The sequence below is a fragment of the Danio aesculapii genome, chromosome 8 (genome assembly GCF_903798145.1).
Source record: "Danio aesculapii chromosome 8, fDanAes4.1, whole genome shotgun sequence".
Lineage (NCBI taxonomy): Eukaryota > Metazoa > Chordata > Actinopteri > Cypriniformes > Danionidae > Danio > Danio aesculapii.
This window is the reverse complement of record NC_079442.1, coordinates 49,267,301-49,294,975: the sequence shown is the minus strand read 5'-3', so window position 1 is coordinate 49,294,975 and position 27,675 is coordinate 49,267,301. Positions and strand designations below refer to the sequence as shown.

The window sequence follows — 27,675 nt, the reverse complement described above, 5'->3', positions numbered from 1 at the left end:
TTTCCAGTTTTTGACAATCACTCGTCTGTCTGAATATGTAAATTATTAGCTGGAAATAAAAAGTAAACAAGAACCTTAAAGTAATAACTAACACAAATAACAAAAAAGACAATTACAAAACTTGAAAACATTATATAACAACTTTTTAAATGAATCCAGAAAGAGTAATATGTGAAAAATACACACTTAAACATAATTATAACCTTTGAAAAACTTTAGTTATGAAAATACAGCTTTTTAAACTAACTGGTCCTAAAAATAGCCTTCTTAGAAGAAAAAAAAAAGGCAAAAATAATAATAAAAATAAATAAATAAATAAAATAAAAAATAAATAAAAATAATGTTTTTTGTCTTTTTTAAACTGTAATTTGCCATAAAATTCATAGATAAAAAATAAAATAAAAAAAGAATTGCTCTGATTTATGATTATGCTCTGCACAATATTCCTAGATTCTCATGGATGACTCAAAATTTCCAGGTAAAGTCAAAAGAGCTGCGTAATTAACTACTTAAGGAGAAGTGTGTGCACTTGTGTGTGTGCGTGGGAGTAATTGATGTAGCGCATTATACAATCCCTCACACACCTACGCAACTCAGAAAGCTTTTTCCCTCGATTTCAAAGTCTCTTTGTATTGAAGGAGTCCTGCAGTAACTCTCCATGCCTGACATTTCTGAGCTGAAACGTGTCAGAAATCAGAATCAGGTTTGCTGTAAACCCCAGGCCATCCACAAACACCTCTGTTATGTAAGATCTCCACAGCTGCTTCATGTTTTGCCTGAAAGTTAAAAAATAAAATCAGAGAACAGAAACTGGATGGGGAGTTTCAGTGACAAACAGAACAAAGCTCCTGAAAGGAGAGAGAATCAATCGGACTCTCAGAGATTGGTTTTCTGTGTGGTAACAGCACATTATCATTATTATTATTACCATCATCATCATCATCATCATCGGGAGGGGCAGATGTTAGAAACTCACTCGACGGGTTGAGAAATATTCAAGAGATCTTGTCTTACTCCCTAAATGAACTCTTAAAGCTTAAGCAACATATAGTGACATTTAAACCACACGCAGGCAAACAGTGTTTCCTCAGGGGAAATAGTGAAGATGTGTGAAAATGTCTGCAGACAAATAACTCAAATAAAAGCTGGACTTTAAATATATCTACACTATATATCTAGAATAATAGGTCACACTTTATTTCGGTGGCCTGTTTGTTGAATTTAAGTTACGTGTCAACTAATTCTCATTAGATTATAAGTAAACTGTTAGGTTGGGGTTAGGGTTAGTGTATGTTGACATGTACTTGCAAAGTTTCTTATAGTCAGTGAAATGTCTGTTGAAGGAGAAGCATCAACAGATATTAAGCAGACAGTCTACTAATACTTAAACGGACCATCAAAATAGTGTTACCGAGTTCTTTATTAACATTAAAGTTTGTGTGAACCGAAGGTTGCTGAGACTTTTATTTCAGTATGTTGATGAGGTAAAGTCTAGAAGGGATACATCTGTGTAGGGAAGTTAACGATACTTGTATTCAGGGTTTCTGCAGGTTTCATCAAGTCAAATTTAAGACTTTTTAAGACCATTATGAATGAGACTTTAGATTAGATTTTTTTTATACGGGCTAAACACTAAGGATTTTTGGTAATGGCCCTGTTGGACCAATGAAATTGGAAAAAAACAAATGTAGTTCTTTCTTTTCTTTTATATAAAATTTTAATTTAAATAAACTATTTTGATAATTTATCTTAAAGCAACACAGAGCAATTTACACAAATTATAAAGATAGAAAAAAAATGCAGACAAGTTACTCAAAATGATGAACAGGATAATAGAGGAAGGCACAAAAACATTCGCATTCTCGGCTTACCTCAAGGGGCAGAGGTTTCTAACACTTTATTATTTCTACAAACCACAGGAGAGGGCAAATTCTTCAGCAGGATAGCGCTGCTCCTCATACTTCAGCATCCACATTAAAGTTCCTGAAAGCAAAGAAGATCAAGGTGCTCCAGAATTGGCCAGCCCAGTCACCAGACATGAACATTATTGAGCATCTCTGGGGTAAGATGAAGGAGGCATTGAAGATGAATCTTAAGAATCCTGATGAACTCTGGGAGTCCTGCAAGAACGCTTTCTTTGCCATTCCAGATGACTTTATTAATAAGTGATTTGAGTCATTGCAGAGATGTATGGATGCAGTCCTCCAAGCTCATGATGGAGTCAGACACAATATTCATTCTGTTTCCACTGCAGCATGACTTTATATTCTATACTGGACATTATTTCTGTTCAGTGACAAGACTTTTGTCTAAGCAAAGTCAGACCTTACTGTCCTAATTTAATAATTGAAAATCAAGGCATGATCATATTTTATTTTAGTAAAATAAGTGTAATCTAGAGGTCTTTGCCTTTCATATAAGCCACTTCTGATACCAAATGATCATCTAGAAGTCCAGTTATTATTTAACGTTCCTAAAACTTATATAGGTGACAAGACTTTTGTCAGGCAGTGTAGATTTAGGGTAGATGTTAATAAAACACAATTAATGGGTAAGTTATTAAATAATTTAAATAATTGTTAACCTCCGGCCGCAGCTGTATCCCTTCTAGCAACAACCATGTTGATGCATTTCCATTAAAAACAGAATATTGAGTAGGGGGCGGGGCTTTCTGGAACACGGTTTCTGCCAATTTGAGCTAGTCAAATTTAAGATTTTGATCACCCACAATACATTCCTTGTTGGGCGTGAATTCGATTAGAACTACAAACTCGGCTAAAAAGTGTAATCAAACTACAAACATGGCAGAGGCGCAAGACCAAACGTCAAGTAGAAAGGCTTTGGTAAAGTTCTTTGAATGACTAATAAGTAATATCTTAACTAACTGGAAAATATTTAAAGGTACCATGAAATAAAATAAAGTTTTTAGAAATTAGTATCGGTATTGTTAGTTTTTAGCATAGACTGTAAAATATATGGATATAGTATCCGTGACGTCACCCATAGGTTTCTGAACAATGCAAACGAAGCTACAGTAGGTGTGGCCAACCATTGCCATTTCGTTCGCGCGTCATCACACCAACCAAACAAGGGCAAAGAGGGAGCGCGAGCGGAGCTACAGACGCATGCTAGCATTTTGCTTAGACAAGCTTTTCTATGGGAGAAAAGCTTAATACTTCATTACCTGCGACTCGTTTGTGTTCTGACCACACATGCTTGGCTGTATACTATATCAATAAAGTGTTTAGACTTTTAAAAACACTGTCCTAATACATTGAGCCACTAACCATTGTTTTTTATGACGTCTTTTCTATAGAAAAAAAAGCAAATTACTTCCCAAATACTTAAAATATAGTCTGTGCTGATAAATGCAAGACTATTTATGAAATCCAGGCATAACACTGTATGACGAAGTTTCAGATGACTGTTCTAAAGCCTACAGCTAATCAATCTGTCAGATTCTGGAGTGCTTTACAGGTCTAAAGAACATTATGAATGATAAATGATCTTAAAACAAATACATTTATAGAGATGGTATAGAAGTACATAATTTCACTCACCTGGGAAATGGAGGCCACATGAATGGATTGTGAGCATAATAAAGTGCACACAGCATGCCATATCATCTGATAATTTTAGGAAATAATTCCAAAAGGCAGCTGACTGTGTAACGCCACATAAAATAACACAAATACGATGCATATGCAGAGTTCAGCGGCTAATCAAGTGACGGTGACCCGCGAAACATAGCTGTCACTCAAGTGGCCACGCCCTTAATTATGCAGACTTAATATAAACAAAGCGGATGAGTTATAAAAAAAAAATTCACCCCCTTACAGTTGTCATGAAGGGTAATATCAGCTATTTGAACCAAAATCGTTCTTTGTATCAGGCTGTAAACACCTTTTTTTCTGCTGTAAAGTTGGCCATTTTAACAGTAGGCTCAATAGAATATGCTCTATTATGGAGCCAGGACTAGAGGAATTTCAAATAATTGCAGTTTCAGTTACTTCCGTATTTGCTTCACAAGGGAGAGCGGGAGGTTGCCGCTTGGTTTTTAGGATATCTATAAACTAATGCGCACCAAAACAGTGACAAAATTCACATTTGGAAAATATATAACTGATATAAACATGTAAAGCTTGTAGTTTGTCACTTCCACCTAAATGGATCAACGGGTATTTTTACGTCACCTCATACTTCAGTTTCTCATCAAATTTTCAGACCAATCAAATGCTTTCTAGTATCTGACATGCTCCGCCTACTTCAAGAGACTTTACATTTGATGTGCTTAAACTCAAACACTAACACTGGCATAGCGGTGATAAGACAAAATGCTACAGGCTGTTTTTTTAAGGGGCGGGGCTACACTATGCCCCACCCTCTCTTCGTGTTTCAGTTGAGATTACGTCAAACATCGAATAAAAATGCAGATTTGAAATCACTTCACAGGACCTTTAAGTCACATTTTCCATGTTACATTTTATCAGCAACAACAATGTGAACTTGTATAAAGATGTGTTTTAGACATTAACGTTTGAACGATTTCTCTGAATAAAAGACTCGTGAATGCCAGATTAACCTGCTGCTGCTTCTCCAATATGATAGGAAATTAAATGTAAAACAAATGTGGATGATGTGTTGAGATGATTGACAGGGGGCGTTACTAAGCAACATGATGGTCCATTAATGAGGTAGTATGTCCCAATATAAGTACATAAATATGTGTAGTATGTTCCAAAACTTGCAGACGTTTCTGTTACACACTCAAAAGTATGTACTTTTCCTTTATAATAAAGTACATACTTTTAGGACGTAGTACATATAATGGAATTGGGATGCAGCACTACTATTTGGTTACTAAAATAACCCTGTTCTGCAGAGGTTGAGCCCTACCTGTGCACGTGCCTGGTGATATCAGATGCAGACCCACATACTGTTAAAGATATGATCACATAGAGCAAAAACACTTGCGATGTTTAATGCTGTCAACAAACACTCTTCAGTGCGATAAAGGCCAGAACAGACAGCATGGAGACACCAGGTCGTTAAAAAAAGATGATGAATTTATTTGTTTTGGTGTCAGGGTGTGTGAAGATGTGTTTACAAAAGTCCAGGTTTTTAGGCAACATGGTTTTATGCTGGAAGTTGGCCAGAGAATGATCCTGTGTATCAACAAGGTCTTACTGCTCGCGTTTATGAATACAAGTCCAGGATTCAGAAGGTCAAAGGTCACCGAGGGTCTGCTTGTTCGATCGGCGGCCAGATTTTACTGACTTCTTCATGAAGAGACTCTGGGATCCACTGACAATACGCTGACAGTAGATCTAGGAGGAGAAATAAAGGCATTTTTATTTCGTTCCACACTTTGATGTGGCTGAATTCTTTTAAATATTTATTATCAATACTTTTCGGGGGGAAAATATTCAATATTTACACACAACTTTGAAAAGTTTGAAATGAATTGAGGGCTGCATTTAGTGAATTTTAAAGACTGCATCAACAGTAAAATTGTGAAATGTTTTTACAATGTAAACGGCCTCCAATTTGATTATAATCGAAAATTAACGATTGTGATGCAAAGCAATTTAGTCTTTTCATTTTTCATAAATAATTCTTATATTCTGATTTGATGATCATGAAATGAGTTTGTTCTAATTATTATTGTTGGGTTTTGTTTGCTTTTTTGTTGTTGTAAAGCAAGCACTGTAAAACAAAGTTGCTGCCTTAATTTTTAAGTTGAATATGGAGCTAATCATATGCCAAAACAACCTGAATTGGAATTGTATTTATTTGAATTATTAACAATTATAAATAAAACTGAATATTATAGGCCATTAAAAATGTTTTGAATTAAAATTTCATAACTTGAACATTGAACTTTTAAATTCAGATTTTTATAGACGTATTTTTAAACTTAAAAAGATTTTTTGGTTCTGAATTCATATATTGCAGATATTGGGTTGTAAAAATGAGGATTTCCAGATCCAGTTTGCACCGTGAAGAAGACCTATTTCAATATATATTTTGTATATATATATATATATATATATATTTTGTATATATATATATATATATATATATATATATATATATATATATATATATATATATATATATATATATATATATATATATATATATATATATATATATATATATGTGTATATTTTTATTTATGTATGTATGTATGTATGTATGTGTGTATATATATATATATATATATATATATATATATATATATATATATATATATATATATATATATATATATATATATATACACACACACACACACACACACACATACATATGTATATATATATATATATATATATATATATATATATATATATATATATATATGTATATATTTATATTTGTATATTTTTATATATGTATTTATGTATGTATGTGTGTGTGTGTGTGTGTGTGTGTGTGTGTGTGTGTGTATATATATAAACACAAGAATTTAATGATTTTTTCAACACCTAACCACCACGGTAAATTACGTTTATATATGCTGTATGTACTTTTTCACAATTAAATCCATTGTGCTAGTTTAAAAAAACACAATATGACATTTCAACTTAAATTGGTCAATACTTTTGAGCACAGATTTATTGGGATAGTTCACCCAAAAATGCTAAAAAAAAATAAATGAATAAATAAAGTTCAGGTATTGGATGAAGTATCTTTTAAGTTTGGTCTCTTTCTACCTAAAGTTGAAAAATTCAGTCAGATTTTGTTTGGGTGTAGTAGCAAACTTTCATGACCAGTCGTTCATGACATTTCATGTGCATTGCTATTCAAAATTCATGTAACACATTAAATCCTTGCCACACAGCCCGAGAATATTCTCGCTGCAAATTAAGGAACGGTTCCTATGTCAACTGTTTTAAAAATCAGTTACCAAATATGGAAAGCACAGTTTGCAAGCTTACGTTAATATTACTTTTTATTAATTTTTTATTATTTTATTTATTTACTTTATATTCCTTTAGGTTAGGACTAAGGTACTGTTGAAACTGTATGCAAATGTCCCACCTGTCAAAGGGTGACAGTTAACCCCTTAACTATCAACGTCCCACCACCGTGACACTTAAGTTTACATCACTTTTTTGCAATTAAATCCTAATTTAATCATGACAAACTATACACCAAATGCAAAAGTCTTCAAAATACAAATTTTATTTTGTTACTTAGCAAGAGTAATAGATTAAAACGCATTTACTGTCATTCTACAACCTGTGGGACCATTTGCGGCAACATTTTTTACCCATAATATTGTAGTCTAAACATACAACAATCATGACAAACTATATGTCATTTTAAAGCTTAAAATGTCTAGTTTGCATATCTGGTCACTGATTTTTGATAGATATTACTGAGCAACAGTTGTTTATTCATTTGAAGCATACTCATCAGAGTAGTAAAGTATTACTTTGCTACAGAAATCCACATGGAAATGTAAAATCAAATCACGCCAAACTTCCCATACTGCTTTAAAATGTTACGTCTACCTTAGAAATAATGTCCAAAGTATGAAAAAATTTTATATCCCTGAAACATAAGGGGGCGCCCTTGTATGGTCTCCATTGTAAACGGCATGTCATTTGGTGGTCATGTTTGGTACTGCGCCTAAAGTAAATCTGTTGAATTTATTGAATTTATGGCGAAAACAGAAAAATGTACCCCTTATTTTACCACCCTGGAGTTGATTGAAGCATTTACACAGTGTGAAATGGTTTATTTGCAACCGAAGCTATCAGTCATCTTGCAAAATAAAAACCCACACTCATCCTAGTAAATAAAACCCACACATTTTCCAAAGGATGATGCCAAATCCTTTTCATGTGCATGTAACAGCTTACATTTTTCGTTTTTCCTCCACGCAGCTTCTAAAGACGTTCTGTTGTCTGCTTTCTCTGAAACCAGTGCAGTCAGAAGAACTTCAGTCCGTGGCTGCAGCCTGACATCAACAGCATTACATTATTCAACACATTTACACTCTATACTAAAGATAGTGTGAGTTTGTGTGTGTGTACGAATGTTTTTATAACATATCAGGACACAAATCTATATAATGACATGGGTATTACAAGAAGGTGGTTAATTTTGAGGACATTGCTGATGCTTATAAATCACACAGAATGAGTTTTATCCGAAAGGTTTAGAGCAACAGAAAACACAGTTTGTAAAGTATAAAACCAATGGAAACCTATGTAATGTCCCCATAATTCACAAAAGCAAAGTGTGTGTGTCTATCTGTGCATGTGTGTGGTCTCACTTGGCCCACGTCTTCAGCATAGTTGAGGGGGACGACAGTAAACAAGAGCTGAACTTCTGAATCTTTGGACAAACCTGCAGAAAATCAGATGGGAATAATATAATTTCTTCTCTACTGCAGGATCTTTTATTTATACATGAATATATGGCATTACTGCAACACTTTCTTGCTTCTCTTCAAATCTTAAACCAGTAAGACTTCTTTTTGATTTTAATTTAATATAAAACTGTAATTTAATTGATAAAATATTATAATATATAATTTTATACATAATTTAATATTTTTATGCATTAAGGATGCAAATTAACAGTCAAAAGTGAATGCAGAAATATTTAAAATATTGTAAAAGAAAGGTTTTTAACTTCATATAAATCAAACAATGCTCTGGAAAAACAATCACAGTTTTATAAAGAAACAAAACAGTAACTATTTTTTTGAGCACCTGTGAAGCTAACAATTCATCTTCGTGTCCAAAAAAATAATTAGATTTTAAAACATATTATAATGTTAACTATTTGATATTGCAATAAAAATTCACAATTCAAACATATTTTTGATCTAATAAATGCAGCCTAGTCATGTATTAAGCAGGATACATGAACAGTCGAAGTCCCTCCAGGATTTTGAGAGTTCAATGGTTTATAAAGATTATAGAAGATTTTAACTTTTTTAAGCTAAACAGAAGAATTGATGCAAACAATCGAGACATAAATAGGCTATAAAAAAACTACAAAATCCTAGAGTGACTGATTAAATTATACACTCACCGGCCACTTTATTGGGTACACCTTTTTATAGCCGTGTTGGACCCCCTTTTGCCTTCAGAACTGCCTTAATCCTTCATGGTAGAGATTCAACAAAATACTGGAAAAATCCTCAGAGATTTTGCTCCATATTAACATGATAGCATCACAAATTTGATGCAGATTTGTCGGCTGCACATCCATGATGTGAATCTCCCGTTCCACCACATCCCAAAGGTGCTCTCTATTGGATTGATGATCTGGTGACTGTGGAGGCCATTTGAGTACAGTGAACTCATTGTCATGTTCAAGAAACCAGTCTGAGATGATTCATGCTTTATGACATGGTGTGTTATCCTGCTGGAAGTAGCCATCAGAAGATAAGTACACTGTGGTCATAAAGGGATGAACATAGTCAGCAACAGTACTCAGGCAGGCTGTGGTGTTGACATGATGCTCAATTGGTACTAATGGGCCCAAAGTGTGGTAAGAAAATATCTCCAACACCATTACACCACCACCACCAGCCTGAACCGTTGATACAAGGCAGGATGGATTCATGCTTTCATGTTGAAGCCAAATTCTGACCCTACCATCTGAATGTGGCAGCAGAAATCGAGACTCAGACTAGGCTCTTCTGCAGACCTCGGTTGTAACGAGTGGTTATTTGAGTTACTGTTGCCTTTCTATCAGCTGGAACCAGTCTGGCCATTCTCCTCTGACCTCTGGAATCAACAAGGCATTTGCGCACACAGAACTGCCGCTCACTGGATATTTTCTCTTTTTCTGACCATTCTCTGTAAACCCTAGAAATGGTTGTGCATGAAAATCCCAGTAGATCAGCAGTTTCTGAAATACTCAGACCAGCCTGCCTGGCACCAACAACCATGCCATGTTCAAAGTCGCTTAAATCAGCTTTCTTCCCCATTCTGATGCTCGGTTTGAACTACAGCAGATCGTCTTGACCAAGTCTACATGCCTAAATGCATTGAGTTGCTGCCATGTGATTGGCTGATTAGAAATTTGCGTTAACAAGCAGTTGGACAGTTGTACCTAATAAAGTGGCCAGCGAGTGTAAATAAATATTCTTGATGCAACTTTATTTTTTAATTTATTTTTTCTCATAATGAGCAACTTTACCATGGTTTTAAACAGATTTTCTAGTGCTATAGTATAGATAGAAAAACTGAGACTTGTTTTTGGTTTGTTTTCCCACATTTACAAACACACACACACACACACACACACACACACACACACACACAAATATCACCTGGCCCTCCAGGAAAAACTTTGCGAACAGTTTGTAACGCTCAAGGCCCTCTGGGTAATCCATCTCAATGGCAGGAAGTTTCCAACTGACTCTGACTGTAGAGAAAGAGAGACACACCTACATCACGTGACTGATTTCTCACACACACATCATTAAAACACAACGGCTGTGTTCTCCGTGAACTCAGACTGAGGACAGCAGCTCTTACAGAAGGTGCTCTGCTGATGACACTTCACTCGGCCAATCAGAGGACAGAACCGGGGGGCGGGGCTTTCCTCCGGAGCACTGAAGTGACAGTATTGTGGGAGGAGTTTGGGAATCCATTCATCTTGAACAGCACAAACACCTGCAAGTAATCACATAATAACGGATTTATATTAAAGATATATTTGTGATTGTTTTGAACAAATACACACTCATACAAACATATATGTTTGTTTGTGTGTGTGTGTGTGTGTGTGTGTATGCATGCATGTATATATTATTGAGATTATATAGGTGTATAAATATAGACAAGTATGAAAAAAAGACATTTAAAAATTACTTTCTTTTTGCATAGAAATCAATATTTAAATCAATCAATATAGAGCCCCCTCATCCTGGAATACTCTTCAGTCTGAACTAACAATATCTGAGCTCATCCCAATGACATTGTTTCGTTCTATCCTTTTTAACAAACAACAACAGTCCATTTCTCAATGTATGTGTTTTTAATATATTGAAATGTGGTAAAGCTGAACAACTGAACTGTATTTTTATACTATAATGATTTTCTATTTATTATTAATATTATTATTATCATTATTATTTTATTTTTTTCATAAGTCGTGTGTTGCGGACCTCCTGGCCAGGTCACCCTTGTAAATGAGATCTTGATCTCAATGGGTTTTTTATCTGGTTAAATAAAGAAACATGCAGAATTGCGAAAAAAAAAAAATTGGGGGGAATAACTCTTATTTTCAAAGACACAATATATGAAAAGATTTGTTATTATTTGTTATAATCAGCTGTCATCTGAAAAAAAAACATCTGCTCTAAATGATAATATTTTTACTATAGTAGAAATGTTATCTCTTGCTGATTATCAAACAAATAATCCAAAAAATAAAAGTAGGGCGGCACGGTGGCTCAGTGGGTAGCACAATCGCCTCACAGCAAGAAGGTCGCTGGTTCGAGCCTCGGCTGTGTCAATTGGTATTTCTGTATGGAGTTTGCATGTTCTCCCCACGTTTGCGTAGGTTTCCTCCTGGTGCTCCGGTTTCCCCCACAGTTCAAACACATGCGCTATAGGGGAATTGGGTAAGCTAAAATTGTCCGTAGTGTGTGTGTGTGTAAATGAGTGTGTATAGATGTTTCCCAGTAATGGGTTGCAGCTGAAAGAGCATCCGCTGCATAAAACATATGCTGGATAAGCTGGCGGTTCATTCCGCCGTGGCGACCCCAGATTAATAAAGGGACTAAAGCCCTGCTCACACTGTGAGATTTCAGCTGCGATTTTGTCATCTGAGACAAACTTTGGAAATCCTAAAAGATTCCTGAAATCCTGGGTTAAAATCTGTGATCTTTGATCGTTGGTTTACTTACGTTGCGATCAGATTTTTCCTTGATGAAGTTTTGGCAGTGTCAAAAGATTTCAGACACTTTGCTGCAGTGTGACAACAACTGCGATGAGCCTTAATCCAAGATCCAATAGGAGCTCAGAATTTGATGACGCAATCCATGCGACAATTCAAATGACCCCGGGGAAATGTCAAAACTGTTTTTTTCCTGGTTTTATTATTGAGACGCTGTGTGCAAAATTGCCGCTACAGATTGTTTACCTTTGCTGTAAGTAATCATTTCAGAACGCGGGATAGTAAAAGCGTCGTGGATGGATGATGTGAAACTTCGGGAGATTTAATTTAATTCCTTACATTTATATAGCGCTTTTTTGGGCACTCAAAGCGCTTTACATATTGGGGGAAATCTCCTTTTCCACCACCAGTGTGCAGCATCCACCTGGATGATGAGACGGCAGCCATATTGCGCCAAGAAAGCACACCACACGCCAGCTGATTGGTGGAGAAGAGACAGAGTGATGAAGCCAATTATGATATGGGATTGTTAGGAGGCCAGTGGGAAAATTTGGCCAGGATGCCAGGGTTAAACCCCTACTCTTATTCGAAGAACATCCTGGGATTTTTAATGACCACAGAGAGTCAGGACCTCGGTTTAACGTCTCATCCAATAGACAGGTGCTCACTGAGCAGTATAGAGTCCCCTTCACTATACTGGGGCATTAGGACCCACACAGACTGCAGGTTGAGCGCCCCTGCTGGCCTCACTAACACCCCTTCCGGCAGCAACCCAGCATTCCCATGTGGTCTCCCATCCAGGTACTGACCGGGCGCAGCCCTGCTTAGCTTCAGTGGGCGATCATGTGAGAGTTGCAGAGAGTTAGCTGCCAGGTTTGGGAGAGTTTTTTTCCATGTTTGGTGCGTCTTCATCTTCATCAGACATGTTGTTCAGTCTGACATTATGACAGCTGAGATCATACAGTGTGACATGAGAGCCATGTTCATGCAGTCTGACATGATACAATCATTCAGGATTATAAAAAAAAAATCTCAGTGTGAGCCGGCCTTAAGCCGGAAAGAAGATGAACGAAAGAATGAAAAATAAAAGTAAAAATAACCCATATTTGAAAAATGTAAAAAAAAATTATAAAAAAAACTCTCATTTGCAGAAAAAAAATTGGTCCACTGTAAAACCAAATGTTCCAAATGTTTGATTATTAGTAATAAATCCAGAAACTAAATAAAAATAACATCAATTCCTGACTTAAAAGCTACTTATTAACCAGATAGTACTCAAATTATTATTACAAGAAATATACAAGTTCAAAGTCATGCTGGGATGGTAAGCAGAAAGAGATCTACTACGATTCTGAACTGGTTTAAAACACAAAACCTTGATCAAGAAAACTATAAAGTCCATTTGAAGAACAGTGTGTAAAAACAAAAATAAAATGATATATAACCCCACACCTCTCATGTACATCTTGGTGGTCTCCATGATCTCCTGATAAACCACAAACTCGGGAAGTGTTTTGTGAAGAGCAGATGACGGATGAAGGAACACTGGATCATCCAGCAGAGGAGTCTGTGAAATACAAACACACACAATCATGTTTAACAGAGCAAAGTATTTTTCACAGTATGTCTGATTATATTTTTTCCTCTGGAGAAAGTCTTACTTGTTTTATTTCGGCTATAATAAAAGCAGTTTTTATTTTTTTTAACCATTTTAAGGTCAACATTATTAGCCCTCCTAAGCAATATTTGTTTTCCATCACCTACAGCAGTGGGCCCATTTGCGGCCACTCCTCCTCCTCTCTCCGGCCCACAACTAACGTCAAAAATATAACGAGATTCAGCCCAACAAAACATATTTTTGAATAACTTTCATTGTTGTGCAGTCGCATAAACACTTGTGGTTTTGACCGCCACCTACTGGACATTTAAAGTACTGTACTATTTGTCCGGGTTACTTTCAGTTTCTCTCAGCGTGCGGTCGAGAGTAACGCACATGCAGATTATATCTGGGGCTGATTTAAACGTTGAAATAGATGTCCGTAAGTGCTTTATTTTTACTAAAGCTCTATTCTTGTAAATATTCAAAGGTTATTTGATTATAATCAGTTTCATACCGCCTGTATTGCGTTGTACAAACATCTCTTCATGGCTCACACATTATGCTGGTGGTGTAAATATGATTTTGCTAATATTCGATTCAAATGGTCTCATTTAATAGATTTTCCTCATTTGCATATTAAGATTTGTATTAAAAATGTGCATTAGTAAACTTTTACTGCTGGCTGAATTGAACATGTTAAAGTGTGAATATACATACCTTCCCCCTCTTTTTTTAGTTTTACAAAAAAGAATGATATTGAGAATAACAATCACCAGTAAAGCTGCATTCTGCTGTCTTACATGATCTGTTAAACTTTTGATCAAGCAACAATTGGGACATAATAATAATTATTATGCCTATTATTAAATTGAAGTATTTTTACAGCAATGTAAACTACTCCTTTAATATGTACAACAAGAAGCAAAAAGGAGCTTTAATACTCTGGGGAAAAAAAAGACTGAGTGTATCATTCACATCAGGTTTCCACTTTTTTCGTGTGTTAGAATGTTAAAACGGCCCTCCTATGAATTGTCAGTCACTGATATGGCCCCCTGCCAATTTGAGTTTGAGACCCCTGGTCTACAGAACAAACTGTTATATAATGACTTGCCTAATAACCGTAACTTGCCTAATTAACCTAGTTAAGCCTTTGAATCTCACTTTAACCTGAATACTAGTATCTTGAGAAATATCTAGTCAAATATTATTTACTGTCATCATGACAAAGATAAAATAAATCAGTTATTAGAAATGAATTATTAAAACTATTATGTTTAGAAATGTGTTGAAAAAAAATCTCTCTGCTAAACAGAAATTGGGGAAATTTTTTTTTACAGGAGGGCTAATTATTCTGACTTCAGCAAGCTAACCTTGTATGCGTTTCTCCACTTGGGGTCGAGCAACTCCTCGGCCTGCACTCGTCTGGCGATGTGATCTCCTAAACCGGCCAACACGATCTGACGCAAACACAACACCTGAGCCTCTGTCGGAGGAGCCATCTTATTATCCATGTAAACATCAGCGTCAGCACACACAGCATTCACTGAAACACACACACACACTACGGTTAGCTTGATTTCATCAAATACAACATGTTCTATAATACACGGGAACTATTATGCACAATTCACTTTTATAAGGGTTTAAACACAGTTGTGTGGCAACAGTCTGTGAACATAATCAGCGTATAAAAGGTAAACATATATTAATTGTATTTTTTACACTTTTTTTTTTGAATCTGCCACTATGCTGACACACCGGCATTTGTAGCTCCGCCCTCTTTTGAAAAGAGCACAACCTCATTTGAATTTAAAGCGACAGTCATTTTACAAATTATATTTTTGAACCAGATTGATGTTCCAGGATCTAAACAGATGTTATTCTACGAAAATAAAGATTGCAGATTGAATATTTAACCATTCGGTTATAAAAAGTGTTTTTATTTTTTAATTATTTACATTTTTCAAAACAGATTGTTGTAGACTGAATTATTAACCACTAATGTATGACCAAAATTAAGTGTTTTTATTTTTAAATATAAAATAAATATATATATTCTAAAGTAAATTCTTACTTTTCTGTATCTTTTTTTTTAACTCTCAGCCAGCACCAGGACATGGACGGACTGGAATGCTGTTTTTCCACATGTCAGGGTTTATGAATAGATTACACCAAAAAGAACAAGAGTAATATTGACAAACTATACATCAATCTGAAGCTATAACCCTAAAGCAGCCATTGTACCAAGTTGTTTTTCAATGGGAAGCTTAAAAAGAATAAATTTTCTAATTTTGTGTAAGTTGTACAGAAAACGCTTATTAGATATAGAGTGAATACCATCATAATAATAAGACACAGACATTCGTTACAGTACAATCACGGTTTATTTTGAAAGGTAAGAGTCCACAGAACAACATCCATCAAACACATTTAGTCCACCGACACAATAGTGTTGAATTATTGATGGTTATTCGTTTGTTTAAGTCACCGTTTCTGCTGGGGACCTGTTGTTTTGTATATGGAACAGCAAATATTGAACACAATACAATATTTTTTTTCTCATGACTTCATAATGCTTCTTGACCTTACTTCAGCTTTTGACACAATAGACCAGGGGTGGGCAAACTCGGTCCTGGTGGGCCGGTGTCCTGCACAGTTTACCTCCAACTCTAATCAAACACACTGCTTATAGATCTCTAGTGATCTTGAAGACACTGATTAGCATGTTCAGGTGTGTTTGATTAGTGTTAGAGCTAAACTGTGCAGGACACTGGCCCTCCAGGACCGAGTTTGCCCACCCCTGCTATAGACCATGAGATCCTTATTTCCCGTCTTGAGAATTTGGTGGGCATTCAGGGCTCTGCTCTTAATGGTTTAGATCTTATTTGTCAAACAGAAGCTTTTGTGTTAATGTTGGTCAGACATTTTCATCCTCCAGACCCCTTACATGTGGAGTTCCGCAAGGGTCTATTCGTGGACCTATTTTCTTTTTTATATATATGTTACCCTTAGGATTTATTTTTCATAAATATGGGGTGGCTTATTTATTTTTATGCTGACGACACTCAGATTTATGTCCCTTTTAAAAATAATGATAAAAATGGGCTTGACTCCCTTATGAGATGTCTAACCATGGTTAAGACCTGGTTGTCGTCAAATTTTTAACATTTCAATGAGGAAAAAATCTGAGCTGGTCTGGCGATCCTACCACTCTGCATTTATTAGGTTTTGGTGAGCTATCAATTCATCAAAAACATGTTGTTGGAAACCTTGGGTTTCATTTCGATAGTGATCTGAAATTTAACAAACAAGTAAATTCAGTTGTTAAATACAATTTTTTCCATCTACGACTTGTGGCAAAAGTTAAGTCCTTTCTCTCAAGGCAAACAAGGTGATCCATGCTTTTATTTTGGGAAGACTTGACTATTGCAACTCTCTATATGTGGGTATTAGTCAAAATGCCCTGAATAGATTGCAATTAGTCCAAAATGCAGCTGCGAGACTTCTGACAGGGACTCGCAAGTATGAGCACATATCCTCAGTTCTTTCCTGCTGCCTGTTAGGCCATGGATTGATTTTAAACTATTAATTTTTGTTTTTAAATCCTTTAATGATCTGGCACCACCTTACTTATCAGACCTCCTACATGTATATAATCCTGGTAGGTCACTAAGGTCTTCTGATTGTTCTTTCGGTACCAAGATCCCGGTGTAAGCGAAGTGAGGATCGGGCTTTTGCTTTTATTGCCCCAAAACTCTGGAACGGGCTTCCACCCCACATCAGACACGCTCTAACTCTATCTGCTTTTAGGTAGCTGTTTTTAGGTAGGTGTAAATCCCCAAAAGTGAGTGCTGGCTAACAGGTTAAAGGCTGAGTTATACTTCTGTGTATTGGTCGGCTTGGTAGCGCTGACGAATGTGGGAGGAACCAAGAGCCGCGCGAACCCGTTAAGAGTTATTGTTTACAAGTGTCGAGTCCTGTGAAGGAGCTCCTGATGGAAAGTTTTGTTCTGTGTTTACGCTATAATAAAGTTGTTGCAGGTCTGCCAGTTCCCGCCTCAAAATGAAAGAGTTTGAGCCACTTGTATATTAAGGTAGCGTTCAGAAAAAACAAAACACCAGCGAAAAAACTCAACACAGAGGAACATAAACACCTCACTGCCAGCTAGCTTTTCGGAAGCGTTATTGAAGAGCAACACAAACAGCACGCAGAACTATAAATACAAGGCAAGGCAGGCACCGTGGGTCAGTAGTAGGGACGCAGAAGTATAAAGCAGGCTTAAGAACTTAATTTTCTTTCAAATGGAGTAATCCCTATGCGATTTATTCCTAATTATTCTGGTTAACAATATGTGAAAAAAAAAAAAAAAATCAACGCATATTATTGTACATTTTTAATCATTTTTCTAAATAAACAAACAAAAAATAAAGGTTTTCATAAAAAATTAAATCGCAGATTGAATTTTCAACCTTTCTTTATGACCAAAAATAGTGTTTTTTCTTTCAAAAAAATTATTGCAGATCAAATATGAAACAATTTGTGCTTAAATCCCACACAAAAGAATCAAAAAGAACCTAAAAGCACACATATTCGTTTGTGTGTGTGTGTGTGTGTGTGTGTGTGTGTGTGTGTGTGTGTGTGTGTGTGTCGGTGTGTGTGTGTGTTTGTACCTGCATTAGTCAGCTGTCCTCGTAATCTTCGGATTTCCAGCATTGCTTTGAACCGAAGACCATTAACCTCACAAAACTGAGGAGTGAGACCCGCAAATTCACAAGCGCCAACAGCTCCTAAACACACAACAACATTTACAGCAAACACACAAATCAAAGGCAGACAGAGAACTATTTACACCATATACATATTAACTCTGCATTTTTAATGAGCAGCTTCAACTGATGTGTTTTACTGTTCAGTCAGACTTTAAATTCGTCAGCTCAGTCTTTGCTTTAATTAGTTTATTTAGTTCAACAGCTCAGTCTAATGATAGAATATTTTTTATTATGATGACTGATTTATAATAGTTGCCACAATCACTTTGTACTGTAAGATGACTGTTACCTGGTCATTATTTATTAGAATAAATGCATCTGAAGTAAAAATGTTTACAAATTCAATTTAATGAAATTTATTTTATTTTTTTCCAAAATGATCCGTATAATTTATTTCTAATTATTTATGTAAATAATATGCCAAATACCTATTAATGAATATAAATGTTTTTTTAATCATCTATGCATGTGTATGATATGATCTATAATGTGTACAGTACACTATCTGACTAAAGTATTTTCGTCAATCCAAGTTTTAGAAACAACAAATAACAACTTGACTTCTAGTTGATCATTTGGTATCAGAAGTGGCTTATATGAAAGGCAAAGGCCTCTAGATTACGCTTATTTCACCAAAATAAAATATGATCATGCCTTGATTTATAATGATTTAATTAGGACAGTAAGGTCTGACTTTGCTTAGACTAAAGTCTTGTCATTTAACAGAAACAATGTCCAGTATAGAATATAAAGTCATGCTGCAGTGGAAACAGAGTTCATATTGTGTCTGACTCCATCATGAGCTTGGAGGACTGCATCCATACATCTCTGCAGTGACTCAAATCACTTATTAATAAAGTCATCTGGAATGACAAAGAAAGCGTTCTTGCAGGACTCCCAGAGTTCATCAGGATCCTTTGGATTCATCTTCAACGCCGCCTCCATCTTACCCCAGACATGCTCAATAATGTTCATGTCTGGTGACTGGGATGGCCAATCCTGGAGCACCTTGACCTTCTTTGCTTTCAGGAACTTTGATGTGGAGGCTGAAGTATGAGAAGAATGCTGAAGAATTTGCCCTCTCCTGTGGTTTGTAATGTAATGGGCAGCACAAATGTCTTGATACCTCAGGCTGTTGATGTTGCCATCCACTCTGCAGATCTCTCGCACGCCCCCATACTGAATGTAACCCCAAACCATGATTTTTCCTTCACCAAACTTGACTGATTTCTGTGAGAATCTTGGGTCCATGCGGGTTCCAGTAGGTCTTCTGCAGTATTTGTGATGATTGGGATGCAGCTCAACAGATGATTCAGCAGAAAAATCGACCTTCTGCCACTTTTCCAAATGATCAACTAGAAGTTATTATACGTTTCTCTTACAATAGGGATCGATGACAAGACTTTTGTCAGGTTGTGTATATGTACAGTGTATACACACACATACAGTGCTCAGCATATATAAGTACACCCCTCACAAATCTCTCTTTTAAATTCATATTTTTAATAGGAAGCTATACAATATTATATTTGTGCATATACATTAGATTAGTCAGTACTGAAGCCAAATCTGGAGCTTATCGAACAAAATAACTTACGATAATGGTCCAAAAACTAGTACACCCAAACTTATATGTTATAGAAAAATATTAAATACAAATTTTAAAAAAAGAAAAATAAAAAAAACCAAAAGGAAAAATTGTTGAAATTTTGTAGGTTGTAATTTTTTTTTGCAATATTTTGCTTGAATTTAATTGTATTATCTTTCAATTTCTAAATATGTTTGGTGACTTAAATATTATTTTAATAAATATATCTGTTTAATAAATCTGATTTGTTTAAACATACCAGAATACATTGCCTATATTTACTGGGAAAAGGATAAAAAAAAATATTCAATTTCAAAATGGGGTGTACTCGATTATTCAGAGCACTGTATGTTATAATTATGCAAAACAAATGACAAAAAATTATTCGAAATAACAAAAATTCACATTAAAAACATGAAAATACAAAACAAAAGCCAATTAAAAATATCGACAATAAATAAATATAATAACAGCATGTAAATAAATAAAAATACAAAAAGAAAAACTTGAATAGATTAAAAAACAAACGCAAAAGAAAAGGTTCTGTTTTTAACATTAGGCCTGAACATCTGAACATTTGAGTTAAACTTTAGAAATTAAATGAAAGTACCAAGCAGAACCATCAGATCTCCGAGCAGAAGAGACGCTCCTTGTCCTGCCCATAACCTCCTCATCTGAACTGATCTGGCCTTTTTCCCGCTCATCTTCGCGTTCTCCTCCTCACTGCCTGCAGGCCTGAAACACACAGAAAAACATGAGAAAGACGTTTCCTCAGGGTTCTAAGAACTACACTACCAGTCTAACATTTCAGATCCATTCGTTTTTTTAATGTTTAAAAAAAACAACAACATTATTGTGCTCACCAGGGGTCTCATTGAGAAACTGTGTAGAACTCTTCCTAAATGTGAACTTCCAGCAGAATACATTTCTTTATTAATAATTACGGCTTGTATGACAATTTAAGATATTAATATACAAGTTAAATATGTTTACTTACAGATCCAATTATTGTCGCATCAAGTTGGTTTTTTACACCATGTTTATCAATGAGACCCCAGGGCTGCATTTATTATTAAAAATACAGTGAAAATGGTCAAATTGTGAAATAATATTACAAATAATAATGAAAACAAATAATGTTTCAAATACCCGTTTTCTTACTGAATGCAGTTCAAAATGAGGTTTATTTCTGCAATGCAAATCTGAATTTACAGCATCATTACGCCAGTCTTCAGTGTCACACCATCCTCCAGAAATCATTATAATATGATGATTTACTGCTCTCTGTCAATACTCCTTTGTATGTGTCAGTTTCCACAATACCATGAAGCAGGACAGAAACGTTTTCAAAAACATATTTAAAGGAGTAATTATTAATAACTGAGTACCAACTAAAACTGATTAGTAAATTAACCTATATTAATCATTTCTGAAAAACCGTAGATTGAAGTAATGATGCTGAAAATTCTGGGTTGAATCACATTCATAAATTTCAATTACATTCATAAAAAAACAGCTCTTTTAAATACTTATAATATTTCACAATTTTACAGTTCTTACTATACTAATCCAATAAACACAGCTTGGTAACACTATTTTGATAGTTCGTTTGAGTATTAGTAGACTATTTGCTTAATATCTGTTAATACTGCTGCTAAACAGACATTTCACTGACTATAAGAAACTTTGCAAGTACATGTCGACTTACACTAACCCCAAACTAACAGTCTACTTATAATCTAATGAGAATTAGTTGACATGTAACTTAAATTCAACAAACAGACCATCAAAATAAAGTGTGACCCACGGCTTGAGTAAGCAGAATAGGTTTAAAAAAAAAACATTAAGAAATCTTATTGAGCTCCCTATCCGCTAGTGTATATAAACTCGTGCTGTTAAACAATTAATCACATCCAAAAAAAAAGTTCATACTTGTGTATATAAATAATTAATATTGTTTATATTCATATGTACACACACATACAGTTGAAGTCAGAATTATTAGCTCGCTTTTGATTTTTTTTTTCTTTTTTTAATATTTCCCAAATTAAGTTAAACAGATCAAGGAAATTTTCACAGTATGTCTGATAATATTTTTTCTTCTGGAGAAAGTCTTATTTGTTTTATTTCGGCTAGAATAAAAGCAGTTTTTTAATTTTTTTAAATCCATTTTAAGGTCAATATTATTAGCCCCTTTCAGCTATGTTTTCCGATAGTCTACAGAACAAACCATCATTATACAATAACTTGCCTAATTACCCTAACCTGCCTAGTTACCCTAATTAACCTGGTTAAGCCTTTAAATGTCACTTTAAGCTGTATAGAAGTGTGTTGAAAAATATCTAGTCAAATATTATTCACTGTCATCATGGCAAAGATAAAATAAATCTGTTATTATTAGAAATGAGTTATTAAAACTATTATGTTTAGAAATGTGCTAAAAAACTCCTCCCTCCCTTACACAGAAATTGGGGGGAAAAAAACAGGGGCTAATAATTCTGACTTCAACTGTTTATATATATATATATATATATATATATATATATATATATATATATAATACTTTATTTATTACAGATATGTAATAGGAAATAACTATTTAAAAAAACTTTGCTACACAGATATTTTTAATTTATATATAACAGGTATCATATACATATAAAATGTGTATCTAAATATAAATAAACATTGTCTGAAATATATGAATGCCTGTGTGTATTTATATACACATAATAATTAAACGCAGTACACACACTTAAATGATGACAAAAAATTGATCAGCAATTAATCATGATTTTGTTTTGCTCAGCACTGATAAATATACGTTTTACACATGTATATATATTATTTAAATACAAACTTTAATTTTGGATGCGATTAATGGTTAGACAGAACTAATATGAGCAGAAATCAGGTGTGAAATGAATAACCTGTCATAATCCTCGAAGATCTCTCTGACAGTCATGGCAGATACGATGGTGATGATATACTGCATACAGCCCTGCTGGCGGCCCAGCGCTAGCATTTTAGCATAACGCGGCGCTACAGGGAATGCAGCCATCGCTCGACCCAGAGGACTGATGGGACACGACAGACGTGCCTTCTCCATCTCACTCAGACTACATCACAGAGAGAGAAAAGGTTAAACATAACTGAGAACTAATTCAAGAAACATAAAATGTACACATGTTATTAAAAGATTGAGAACACACTCATAAAAACTGCAATACGCAATAGAACCCGACGGTGTGTATTTTTAAAATAAGCAAACAAGTCTATTTATTCACTTCTAACAGCTAGAATGAGTTTGAAGTCAAAGTAATGACTGAATAAAGCTGTACCGTCCATGTCGAGCCGGTTTCTCCAGCGCTCCTAGCGAGATCAGAAGCTCTTCAGCAGCAATCAGAGCCTCAGAAGATGGAGGAGTAGGAAACGGGAAATTCACAACCTAAAGACAAAACCACAACTTGTCATGATGAGATATAAGCTACACCAGGTCATAGGAAATACGTGCTTCATCCGACATTTTTGTAAATGTGCAAAAACGTACTTTAACATTCATTTGACTGCAGTTTGTAGGTAAAAATAATTCATGCAGTTCTTTGCACAATACCAAATAAATAAAACAAAACAACTTAAATGTGTCTATGATTTGTAATCAAATATGTTTGCATCACCTAACTAGTTTTATGTGGACAAATTTTCTGCTGTGGTCAATTTGCTTGGTAGTACGGTGTTTTAGAGCAGTGGTTCCCAAACTGGGGGTCGCGACCCCTGCGGGGGTCGCAGAATAATTTCAAGGGGTCGCGAGAGTTATTTAAAAATTGTGTAATTTTCAGTGATTATAATAAATATTTTTCAGTATTACAAGTGAAAGCTAATATTTTCAGATTTTTAAAAAGATATTACTGATTCATAAAGTATTTAGGACACATTCGGGCAGAATGCATCTTTGTACTTGGAACGCAGCGCTCAGGAACAGTTTAAAACTGTTGTCATGTCAACTTGCGGCAGTAAACAAAGCCTTCAACGCTTGCCCCGCCTTCGCGCTCTTCTTATTGGCCCACTGCTCTAAGAACTGAACACGAATGATTGGTTTAAATCAGCTGTCAATCACTCAGTCAACGCCTCCTGTCTTCAGATGACAGGAGCTACAACCGCGAAAATGTAAAGCGCTGAAGACGAGAGAATGAAAACAACACTGACAGATTTTGTCTTAGAAACACCTAAAGCTACAAATATTGGCACATCTGATTACTGATCATGTGCTGAATGTTAATCCACCAGCTATACTTATTGAAGAGTGGATAAAAGACCTCCATTGGCTTCAAGTCTGCTATGAAAATAACAAGCATTCACTGTAAAGTCTGTGGGATATCTTTTGGGATATCCGTCCGTGTATCTTTTGGTCACTCAATTATGTTATAAAAATGTCTTTTCTTGTGATAACGGGATTTCATTAAGACATATTTTCCTCACGCATGCATATTTATTTTTTTGCTTGTTATTTTTGATTAGTGTTGATTTTCAAATGCAATAAATCTGTTTATAAAACTTGTAGTAACAGTGCGATAATTGGTGGGAGCCACTAAATTTTGGCTGGTGCGCCTACATTTTTAAAGTTAGAAGCACCAGTGTTACCAAGCAAAAATGTTAATTTCGAGCCCTGTAATCTATAGTAAATATAGTTAAAATATTGTGAACAGCTTTAAAAAAAAGCTATTTTTATTGTTTGTATATGCTTTGGTAGTGGGGGGTCGCGAGTTCTTGACGATCTTACAATGGGGGTCGCGGGTTTAAAAGTTTGAGAACCACTGTTTTAGAGCGCACAACGCTTGGGTTCGAGGTAAAGCACGATTCCATAAAAGAGATAAAAGCATTTGCAAAAATGTAGACAGCACCCTCTAGTGGATTTGCCATCTGAAACATGCAAAATCACACTCCCAAAAGAACATATTTAAGATTTAAAAAAATGTAGACACAGTCCTGTAGGGGATTTGCCATCTGAACTGTGCAATGAAACACACCCTAAGTAACGCATTTTAGATTCGCAAAAATGTAGACAGCGCCCTCTAGTGGATTTGCCATATGTAATGTGCCACAAAACACACCCTAAGTAACGCATTTCAGATTCACAAAAATGTAGACAGCGCCCTCTAGTGGATTTGCCATCTGAACTGTGTAATGAAACACCCTAAATAACACATTTTAGATTCGCAAAAATGTAGACAGCGCCCTCTAGTGGATTTGCCATCTGAAACATGCAAAATAACACTCCCGAAAGAACATATTTCAAAATCGCAAAAATGTAGACAGCACCCTCTAGTGGATTTGCCATCTGAAACATGCAACAAAACACCACAACTAACATATTTTAGATTCACAAAAATGTGGACAGCGCCCTCTAGTGGACTTGTCATCTGAAACGTGCAACAAAACACCACAACTAACATATTTTAGATTCTCAAAAATGTGGACAGCGCCCTCTAGTGGACTTGCCATCTGAAACATGCAAAATAACATTCCCAAAAGAACATATTTCAGCTTCGCAAAAATGTAGACAGCCCTCTAGTGGATTTGCCTTCCGAAACATGCAACGAAAAACACCACAACATATTTTAGATTTACAAAAATGTGGACAGCGCCCTCTAGTGGATTTGTGATGTGAAATGTGCAACAAAACACACCCTAAGTAACATATTTCAGATTCGCAAAAGCGTAGACAGCGCCTTCTAGTGGATTTGCCATCTGAAACATGCAAAATAACACTCCCGAAAGAACATATTTCAGATTCGCAAAAATGTAGACAGCACCCTCTAGTGGATTTGCCATCTGAAACGTGCAACAAAACACCACAACTAACATATTTTAGATTCGCAAAAATGTAGACAGCGCCCTCTAGTGGACTTGCCATCTGAAACGTGCAACAAAACACCACAACTAACATATTTTAGATTCGCAAAAATGTAGACAGCGCCCTCTAGTGGACTTGCCATCTGAAACGTGCAACAAAACACCACAACTAACATATTTTAGATTCTCAAAAATGTGGACAGCGCCATCTAATGGATTTGCCATCTGAAACGTGCAACAAAACACACCCTAGGTAACATATATCAGATTCGCAAAAATGTAGACAGCACCCTCTAGTGAATTTGACATCTGAAACATGTCACAAAACACAACCTAAGTAAATTATTTCAGATTCGCAAAAATGTAGACAGCCTTCTAGTGGATTTGCCATCTGAACTGTGCAATGAAACACCCTAAATAACACATTTTAGATTTGCAAAAATGTAGACAGCACCCTATAGTGGATTTGCCATCTAAAACAAGCAAAATAACACTCCCAAAAGAACATATTTCAGATTCACAAAAATGTAGTGGATTTGCCATCTGAAACGTGCAACAAAACACACCTTAAGTAACGCATTTCAATTTTGCAAAAATGTGGACAGCGCCCTCTAGTGGATTTATCATCTGAAATGTGCAACAAAAGGCACCCGGAGCAACGTATTTTACATTTCGCAAAAATAAAGGCTGATGCACACAGTGTTCATGTGTGATTTATACAACAATATAAATGCAAACCTTCTCAATGTTGAGATCTTTCATCTGAAGAACGAGGTCTTCGACGGGACGCCGTGTGATTTCAGCCTCCGAAAACAAACTGAAATCTCCGAACACAGCAGACGAGTAAAGCCTAAACACACAAACAAAATGTCAGTATTTGTCTACATTATTATTTTTATTTATTATTTAAAGAACAATAACATATAACAATTTACAGACAAAAGAAAGCATAGATGTGAGGTGGAAGTATAGACAAAATATAAACATACAAACTGCACAAATATAAAAATTCATCTAATAAATTATAAAAATTACACATTTTTAAAGTGGGTAGGGACTTTCTTGTTTAAACGGTCTCAGATACTGGTAACATATAAGCACATTTTCCCATAACAATGATAAAGGTTATGAACGATAAATATTATCATTAATGAATTTTTGAACCTCACACCATAATGTAACGGAGTGTGTACAATACCAAAATAAATGTAAAGCAGTCTCCTTAAAAATTACTTTGGCTGCATTACTGTCATGTAAGCATAGTTTGAAATTCTGACCTATAGCAGTGGCCCGGCTCGGTTCGTCCCGCTCTTCCTGCCCTCTGATTGGCTGAAGCCTGTGAGATCCACGTGACCTTAAAGGAGGAGACGCCGGTCACTCTGTCGTAAAACCTCTTCTTCACTCGCCCGCAGTCTACAACATACTTGATGCCGGGGATCGTCAGAGACGTTTCTGCAACGTTAGTCGCAACGACACACAGACGAGATCCAGCAGGAGGAGGATGGAAAACCTGAACACACACACACATGCACGCATGCACGCACGCGCGCACACACACGCACGCACGCACGCACACACGCACACACACACACACACAAAATCAGTTTAACAACAAATTACAGTGAGCTGAAGATTATAAATGAATAGTGATTCCATAAGTGTTTGAGGTCAGTCTAATGTTACTATATTTAGCAGAATATTACCTTTATTTTTACATACACAAAACTGAGACCCATTACAAACAGAATTTAACATATAACCCATGTAATATATATTTTATTTTCCCTCGGCTTAGTCGCTTTATTTATCAGGGGTCGCCACAGCAGAATGAACCTCCAACTTACACCCACCATATAATTTACACAGCGGATGCCCTTCCAGCTGCAAACCAGTACTTCCAGAAACATCCATACACACACATACACTATGGCCAATTTAGTTTACTTAATTCCCCTATAGAGCATGTGTTTGGACTGTGGGGGAAA

The 27,675-nt window shown here is 35.5% G+C and overlaps 1 protein-coding gene across 1 annotated transcript in view; it reads right to left on the bottom strand.

Moving 5' to 3' along the window:
• Positions 1-5,045: 5,045 nt before the first annotated feature.
• dhx37 (DEAH (Asp-Glu-Ala-His) box polypeptide 37) overlaps positions 5,046-27,675 on the bottom strand; it is a 54,331-nt gene continuing 31,701 nt past the window's right edge. Inside the window, exons 16-28 of the mRNA XM_056464125.1 lie at positions 26,968-27,200; positions 26,429-26,540; positions 23,179-23,285; positions 22,768-22,956; positions 20,448-20,572; positions 18,151-18,267; positions 14,851-15,023; positions 13,333-13,447; positions 10,515-10,652; positions 10,307-10,401; positions 8,291-8,364; positions 7,875-7,972; positions 5,046-5,327 (exon numbers count right to left, since the gene is read on the bottom strand). Coding sequence (XP_056320100.1) covers positions 5,233-5,327; positions 7,875-7,972; positions 8,291-8,364; positions 10,307-10,401; positions 10,515-10,652; positions 13,333-13,447; positions 14,851-15,023; positions 18,151-18,267; positions 20,448-20,572; positions 22,768-22,956; positions 23,179-23,285; positions 26,429-26,540; positions 26,968-27,200 — 1,671 coding nt within the window. The 3' untranslated portion in view covers positions 5,046-5,232. The remainder of the gene's footprint in view (positions 5,328-7,874; positions 7,973-8,290; positions 8,365-10,306; positions 10,402-10,514; positions 10,653-13,332; positions 13,448-14,850; positions 15,024-18,150; positions 18,268-20,447; positions 20,573-22,767; positions 22,957-23,178; positions 23,286-26,428; positions 26,541-26,967; positions 27,201-27,675) is intronic.